At 41.3% G+C, this 8,797-nt stretch overlaps 1 protein-coding gene across 2 annotated transcripts in view; it reads right to left on the bottom strand.

The window, feature by feature from the left end:
- LOC121285768 (troponin I, slow skeletal muscle-like) overlaps window positions 1-8,797 on the bottom strand; it is a 30,792-nt gene that overhangs the window by 17,933 nt on the left and 4,062 nt on the right. For both annotated transcript variants that reach the window (XM_041202562.1, XM_041202563.1), the window contains exons 4-5: window positions 4,541-4,585; window positions 40-171 (exon numbers count right to left, since the gene is read on the bottom strand). In XM_041202562.1, coding sequence (XP_041058496.1) covers window positions 40-171; window positions 4,541-4,585 — 177 coding nt within the window. The remainder of the gene's footprint in view (window positions 1-39; window positions 172-4,540; window positions 4,586-8,797) is intronic.

The raw sequence follows: 8,797 nt of genomic DNA on the forward strand, positions 1-8,797 counted from the left end.
TCACAAGTTTGTATTCATTACAACCAATCCACAATTTACCTGGAGTTCTTGAACTGAAAGACTTGATGTGTTAAATTGTGGCACACACTCATTAAGCATACGATTTTTTTCGTTATCTCTCTCGCTCTTTTCTTTTTCCAGTTGCTTGCTTGCATTTACAAGCATCAAACTCTACACATAAAATACAAAAGGGCATGTTGAAAAAAACTTCTGAAATCCCAAAGCTTTACGTTCTCGTTCTTAGTACCAACTATAGATAGAAGGGTTTTATCTTTAGGGAAGTTGATTACTAAAAATATTGTGACTTTGTTTGATTTACCACCAGGCAGTAAATGACAGGTCAGCCATTAAAATTACTTTGAGAACCACTAACAGCTGTTTTCAAAGTCCATTATAAATTTAATATGATCATAAATATATAGCACTGATGAACTACCTACTCAGCCGATTATTTGGGGGCAGATCCAATTACTTTCAGATGATGTACTCTGCCACACAATTGTCTTGATAAGCTGAGACAGTTTGTGTACTGGAAACTACTGTTTCTGGTGTGAATGGGAGATTCTGCCTCCAGTTTTCAGAGGTAGCATCCCAATCGATATCACTGGGGCCATGTTACCTGATGCATTCACTACTGGATTATGGTAGGTGTGGGCGGAGGGCCATGGATACCAGGAGAAGGGGAAGCGAGGAGTGGAAGGGAGTGAGAGGAAGTAATTAAAAGGGAGGAGAAGCAAGGGAAATAAATGTTGAGGAGAGTGAATGGAAAGTATGGCCTGGGAAGGGGAGAACACAAAATGTATGGCCAGGGAAAAAAGGCAGAATAATTGTAAGGGGAGGAGGGGCAGAATACATGACAAAGGAAAAATGGATGGGACTGGGAGGTGAATTGGAAGGGGGAATGGATGGTACTAAAATGGAGAGTGTTTGGAATAATGGAAGAGTGTATAATAGAGATGGTGGGAGATTGGATAACAATGAGAGGGAGTGTGATGAGGAAATTAAGAGAAAGGGGCAATGAGAGACATAGGAGAGGGAGGCATATGGGTGGCTATGGAGGAAAAGGAGAAATGGGTGATATTGAAGGGAAGAGAGAATGATGCAGAAGCTAGAAGCTATGCTTTGAGGAGAAGAAAGAATATTGAGTGAGGATTTAATCTTCCAGGTGGAAAGCAGGTGAAAGACACCAGCCTGGGAGTCACATTGAGAGGCCTTGTAACATTCAGATATAGTGAACATTTCTGGATTACTGCCTAAACCCTCAGAAATGGGTGTAAAGAGGCAGCTGGAAATGTTGCACAGGCAAGGACAATCCAGGATGATTGATGCACAAACTTTCCTTACAGATCCCTTAAGAAGCTTTGCAGTTCCTCTTGGCTCCACAAAGATAAGTTTTGTACTTATCACTTGGAGCTCCCAAGTGCTCCCAGAGGTTTTGCTGGTCAGTGTGTACATGGCAAATTCACCATAAACAATAAACTGCCATTAAAACTGTCCTCGGCCCCAATGTACATATCTTCATCAGGTGCCCACTTGAGCATCTAAAGCCTCCAATATTAAAACAGAAGGAAACAGGCAGCATCAGAGTGGCAAGAAGTTCCACGGAGTTTAACTAACATTCCATCTAGATGGATGGAATTAAATGTAAACTGGGAGAGAATGGAGAGTAGCAGCATTAACTGAGTGGGAGTTGGAAGGGAAATTGCCTATTTGCATTAACTAATTTAGAATGAAGAGGACCAGCATAACACTGGAGGGAAGGAGAGTACCAGATTGAATAGGGGAAAGTGGAAGAAAACAAGCAAAATTTAAAGAAATTGGAAGGGAAGTAGAACTGGAAAGGTTGAAGACGAGTGTTTTTGGTGAAAGGGCAGAGAATTGGATGAGGTGTGGTGTCTTTCTGAATTGACTCAGAAGAGGATAGAGTGCCTTTGTGAATTAGTAGAGGTTCTGTAGAGCCTGTTTTTCAATACTGAGTGCTATTTTAGCTTCAAAATGGCATCCATGGCACACGTCCACACATGTCATGTAACTCATGCCAAACACCATTTTGGTGAGTGCATTCATGCACGCACAGGGAGCATCTGCTAGAAGTGTGCCGAGTTGGCAGATTATGATGTCAATCAATGTCTAACGCTGATTTTATGCCAATGTTTTTATTTTGGAGCTCAAAGCTTCAGCTAATGCCCTCTCATGACCTTGTCCAGTTGAACATGCTTCCAGCAGCTTTTTAAAGGGATCATCAACTACTTTCAAGGTATTGATGATTGATTTCTACTGGTGGCTGCTGTAATTGTAAAAAAAGTGTTTAATAGTTACTAAAGTTAATTAAAGTTGCTAAAGTCCACAGAGTGTAACAACCTGCTGGGAGGGGGAGGAGATGGAAGGAGAGAAGGATTCTCAACAGGAGGTCATATCCACCCAGGGTATTCAGGGAACAATTCTCTAATCTGAGCATGAGTATAGAACAGTTTGTATGACCTGATTGAAATTTGCCACCTCAGAGCAGGGCCAGGAAAGCACTGCCAGTGACTGCGAAGGTGACTGTGGTGATGAATTTTTTTTGTGTTGGACTCCTTCCAGGCTGGAGCTGATGATATTTGTAACATCTCGCAGTTTGCAATCCAGTGTTGTGTAGAGGAGGGCACTGAGACTCTTTATTCCAAGAGAGCTGAATGTATTTCATTCTTTCTTGCCAGAGAGCAGTAAGCAGAACAAGAACACGACTTTGTGAGGATTTCAGGATTTCCATGGTGCAGGGTGTTAATGACCACACACATGTCACTTTCCAGGCACCTCATGCCAACTCTGAGATGTATTGCAAACCAAAACAATTCCGCTTCCTCCCCATCCAGATGGTGTGAGATACAGGTTTTCAATTCTGTCCTTCTAGAAATAAAATCTTGTGCTTAGTTTGCTTTTTTAAATAGCCTTGCTAACATGTGGCACAATTTCTAATGATTTGTATATTTTTATGCTGAGACCCTTTTGTTCCTCTACTCCACCAAGACTTGTACCTTCCAAGTGATATGTGATAAGCTATAAAATGTTGCAAAGCTTTCCAACACCAGCCTGAAAGGAGTCTGCGCATAAAAGTTCATGTCCACAGTCACAGCTACTGACAGTGTAGTTCTCACTCCTGTTCTGAAGTTACAGTTGCAGCTTATGCCGGTGGCCAAGTTCAGTGAGGATGTCCTTATCAAAGTGCAGACATCTGACACACTGTTCTTCATTGAAGTTCTAATAGGAGGGTTGCTCTCTGGGCAAATGTGGCCTCTTGCTGAGGGCTGTCCTCCCTCTCCTCCTCCCTCTTTCAATAACTTGTCCTGCTCTGCATGACCTCAGTTATTCTCCAAGAATGCTGTGTTCTAATGGGAAAGGTTACTAGCACATCCATTTCTAAGAGCAACTGGTTTTCGCAGAGTTCTCAAAGTCAGCAAAAAAGTCTTTCAGCATTTTCCACGCCACTCCTGTAGACATTTGCAACTTTAAACAACTATGCAAAGAATCAAACACTTGTAAAGTCAATGCAATAGACCCCCAAAAAATCAAACAACAAGTAATCTGTAAAGAATCAATAGTCTCTTTAAAGAATGGTCTCTCTGAAGAAGAGTCATATGGACTCGAAACGTTAACTCTGTTTCTCTCTCCACAGATGCTGTCAGACCTGCTGAATTTTCCCAGCATTTTCTGTTTTTATTTCAGATTTCCAGCATCTGCAGTATTTTGCTTTTGGCTTTTTAAATAGCGCTGGTGGGGAAGAGGGGATTCCATCCTGCTGCTGAATGCATGTTCAGTTGTGCGAGGTTAAGAGAGGGTGTTAGCTCAAGTATTGAGCTCCAAAATGACTCTGTGACATTAAACCAGCATTGTAAGCTGATTGATCTCATGATCTGCCAGTTGTACATATTTCTGGCAATCATTCACTGCACAAGTCATTGCCCTCACCAGTATGGCCTCTGACTTAACTCACCCCAAAAGTGTGCATGCACACCATTTTGATCCTAAACAACAGGCGCTATTGATCCCAATTTCACGGCTTCACAAGTTGTCATGTTCCGTCACCTTCTTTGGAGCTATTGGTCTGCTTTTGCCAGTTCTCTGCATTGTTATGTTTGGATACAGGCTGTTGTGTGCCAAAAGTATGATACAATATTCATACAGATGGGGTAATTGTTTGTAAACAAACTGTCTAAGCCCTGTAACTGCAACTTTTATCTATTAATGGAACAATAATCTAACCTGGCTTTCATCCATTGCCTGCAAGGTGACTGCTTTACAGTTATATTAAATAATATGGCGATAATTCATATAGTTATCTCATGTTATAAAACCGAAATTAAAAGCTTCTGGAATTTTTTATAGACAATAATGAGTGTTGCTACAGTTTATATGACTGACTGATGCAATGTCTGTCTTGTCAGGAATTCAAATGAGTGTGAGAAGTATTCTTTTGGGTGGGCTATCTATTTCTGTACTGTATAGAATGGCTTTAAAATGAATTTATCGAGGAATCGCGGTAACTGTGTCAAATTCTTACCTTAAGATGTATTTTACGTGCAATCGTGACTTTGGATTTTCTTGGCTTTTATGATAAAAGAATTATTATTATTTAATCAGGTATAAACAAGATAGTGCAAATAAATAAATCAAAAGTAAATCTGTTGGAAAAGCTGCCAAGTCCCTAAACAGCAGTATAAATTGCAGGGCCACAGAGCAATTATATATTTTGACCAAGTGCACGAGCTGTTCAAAAAAAGAAACTGCTTTATGAAAAGAAAAGACTTTGGCAATTTGATTAATCAACCGACAAATATGTTCAAAGGCCCTAAATCAAAATTATATGCAAATTATATGGCTTTATTTCCAGTGTGTGTGTTTTCAGTATGAAGCCGTGCCTTCTGAGTCCTTATAGAAACCTTGCGCATGCAACCAATAACTTTTCATGTTATAGATAGGAAACTGACTGGGCACATGAGATTTCCTGATATGTACTGTTGGTGCTCTATTGTGGCAGGTAATTTCTCCTTAAACATTCAGTGGGATTGGGTGACAATTTTCTCCCTCATTCTACACTGCATTCTGCATTTACTGTACAAAGATTCCTCTCTTTGCCACTTTTAAGTAAATAAGAGCATAGCAACAATTCAATACTTAGTGATACAAAATGACAGCCTAAGGCCTTCACTAGAGAGTGAAAACCTTTTCAAAGGCAGGAGTTCTACGACTGGTGTCACCTGTGGTTCAGTGATAACACTGTTATCATTTTTCACTCTAATTGAGCCCATAATCCAAGCTGGTGATGCAGTGCAGTATAGTGTGAGTGCTGCACTGTCTGAGCTGCCATCTCTTGGAATGGATGCTAAACCATAGTAGCTTCATCTGTCCTTTTAATTCAATGTAAAAGATTTCATACCAATCTTTTGAGAAGAGCAAGGGAATTTTCCCTGTTGTTCTGGCAAATATTTATCCCTCAACCAACGTTACTAAAGTGGATTATCTGGCTAATATCATATTGGTCTTTGTGGTACCTTGCTGTGTGGAAATTGGCCACCATGTTTTTTGCATTATAATGGTGACTATACTTCCAATTACTATTTAATTGGCTGTAAAGTGCTTCAGGATGTCCCAAAATTCTGAAAAGTGCTGCATAAATGCAAGTTATGCCAACATGCACCGGGGTAAATTGATAATCTCCATCAGAGTAGCCAACAAGATGGTTGCTTTTGGAAAATATAAATTTGCACTGCTTCCTAATTGAGACTGGAGCTTAAAACATGTGAAAATAGTGGATATTTGGCCAATTATTTATTTCAAAGGCAATGTACCATGCTGTTAATTATAAAGGAAGTTACCAAAATCACAATTGAAACTCATTACAAATGTCTGCCTACCACTCAAGGTAAGACTCTGGAATATCAGTCAACTAATCCCATGTTAATCAATCATGGCCAGTTTTATGGGCCCTGGGTTTAACAGCCTACACCTGGTAGATACCTGGTGGAAGGGCAGGTAAAAGATGGGTGCCAACAATCCCCAAGAACTGTTTCTTTCTTGCCATGTCTCCATATTAACCCACTCTTTTGAGCAAACAAGCAGGAAAACCACAGGAAGGAAGTGGGGCCCTGATTTAAGTATGCAGATTGGGTCTGATGATGTCATCCAATCTGCAATATTAATCAGAGGCCTGTGCAAGGGATTGGGGGAAGAGTAGTGTTGGTTCCTCCATCAGGCAAGGCCCAGTTTTTCTTGTGGAATGGGGAAGGGAAATTCTCCTCTGAGGATCATGAAGAAGTTATGAGCTTTCCTTGAACTGGGTGAGCCTATTTCTCCAAACACTCGATGAACCCCCCCACCAATCATGGCTCTGTTCACAGCCTGCCTCTATGTCTCAACCCAATCGTGGCACTTGTCACTATTCGATTATTCTGTTTGTTGAAGTGTCCAGTGTATCAACGTTCTTTGGAAAAATCAGAACCAGCAAACAATTTTCCAATTACAGACTTACCAATGATCTATGCAAAGTTAGAATACTTGTTTTGGCTTATAAATAACGTGGGTGAAAATGTTGCTGTGAGTATGACATTTGTTTTATTCACATTAGCAACCTGAGGGAAATACACTCCGTAGTGTGCCTATGTTAAATTGCTCCTATTCAAATGATCATTATTTTACATTTATCTGCACAATTAAAAAAAGCAAGATTGAAATCTGCCTGCTATTTCCTTGCACATCTGATTGTTCATATATTTTTGAATGTTCTCAAATTTTCCTGACCAGTCAGTTGAGAAATAGGGCTAAATTTTCTGCTTTTTAACTGTAAATAGGCAGAACTCTAGACCTAGCCTGTTGTGGTGAGGCAATTTTATTACATCACTGCCATTCTCCACATTGTGTATGTTTAAAATGAACAGAAGCTCCACAGCAAACCTTTAGGAATTCCATTAGTCCCCGATCTCTAGCCAGAGCTTTTCCAAATTATCATCATGATCTTCTGCTTTCCATTTTGAAGCCTGTTTTCAGTCCAGTTACATAACCTTACTGTGCCAAATTATCTATAATGTCCTGGCCATCACTTATCCCTCAGCCAACATCTAAAACAGATTATTTCATTATTTATTTCATTGCTGTTTGTGGGATTTGCTGTGTGTTAATTGGCTGATGCATTTTCTACATCACAATAACAACATTTTTTTTCTTTCCACGCTCCTTTTAAGTATCATGGTGAGAACTTAATAGAACATCTTTGAATATTTGAACAGTGGACAGCTCTCATCCGTATATTTAGCTCCCTACTCAAAACATTTTAGTCAATTTGTGAGGTCAGGCCTATCTTTTGTAAAGCACCTAATAATCTGTTAGATCATGAAAGATTACATTGGCCTAAATCTTCCAATCAGGATCGGAATTCCTATTTTCGACCCCGATCAGATAAAGAAATATGTGCTTATCTTCCTCCAATATTTCTGGTCAATCTTCCGATGGAGGATCCTTCCAAACTCCCTCAGCACAGGAACCCTCAGAGACACCAGTGAAGGGGAGTGTGCAGAAGTTCATCCCCTTTTTACAGCATTAGCTGCCATATTCTGGTAAGAGTTTAAATGCTTCTTTGAAGAGCTAAGGAGAGAAGGTATGTGTAAGGAGGTAGGGTAGGTGAGGTAAGTGGGGTAGAGTGGCAGGTGGGTGGGTTCGTAGGTAGGTAGAGTGGCAGGTGGGTAGAGTGGTAGGATGGCAAATGGGTAGTATGACATGAGGGCAGGGTGATTGGGAGGTAGGTGGGAAGGATTGTAGGTGGGCAGGTGAGTGAGATGATAGCATGGCGGGTGGGTAGGGTGGCAGCTGGGTGAGGTAGATGGGATGGATAGGGTGGTAGGTGGGTGAATGGGTAGATGGGCCGTGGGGTAATTGGGTTGTGTCAGAAGGGGTTGTCAGGTTTGGGGCTAGTCAGGGGGTGTCGGTGGCTCATCGGATTGGGTCGGGGGGTAGTTGGAGAGTCAAGGGGGAGTTGGATGGTGGGGTTGAGTCAGATTGGGTCAAGGAGTGATTGGGGAGAGGAGTTGGGAGGTATGGTCAGGTCAGGTGATGGGGAGTTGGGGTGCAGGGGGAGTCGGTGCTTAGGGGACAGCCGGGGATTGGGGAGGTAGGGTGGGGGGTTGTCGGGCAGGTAGTCAGGGGTGTCAAGGGGGGTCAGTGTGATTGATTGGGGTGGTGGGTCAGCTCTGTAGTTACCCAGGAGTTAGACTAAGATTTTTTTGTCTTACATTTTCTGGGTAACTATTCAGGTAAGTGAGTCCAAACTGTCTGAAGTCTCCAACACTAACTCAGAGTTGGTGACTTTTTCAGAGGGCTCAGGGAGCCGGGAATTACCCATTGGAAGTTCAAACTTCCCAGGCAGTTCCCACAGAGTCAGTACTTTGGAACTTCCGAGGGGTCCCATAGCACATCTTCTGGGGTAAGTCCAGTCTGCAACTAGCTGGAGATTGAAAGATCTGGGCCAATGTGTACAATTTTACTAAGCATTTCCCCCAACATTGATGTTAAACAAACTGGCTTCTAACTTTCATATAATCTTATCCACTAGTTCTCAGGTATAACTTATGATGACCTTTGACCCAGAAGCAGTACAGTAAGAAAAAATGTTATTTCTTTAAAATATCTGTGGAATCTGTAATTGTTTTTAAAAATGCTCGAGAAAGGACTTTGAATTTACATCATTTATAAAGGGGTCAATCGAAATGCCCTTCTTTAAAAAGACATAATAATCCATGTGACCTGGTGACCCTTGACCTGGAAGCTA

The sequence above is a fragment of the Carcharodon carcharias genome, chromosome 13, assembly GCF_017639515.1.
Source record: "Carcharodon carcharias isolate sCarCar2 chromosome 13, sCarCar2.pri, whole genome shotgun sequence".
NCBI lineage: Eukaryota > Metazoa > Chordata > Chondrichthyes > Lamniformes > Lamnidae > Carcharodon > Carcharodon carcharias.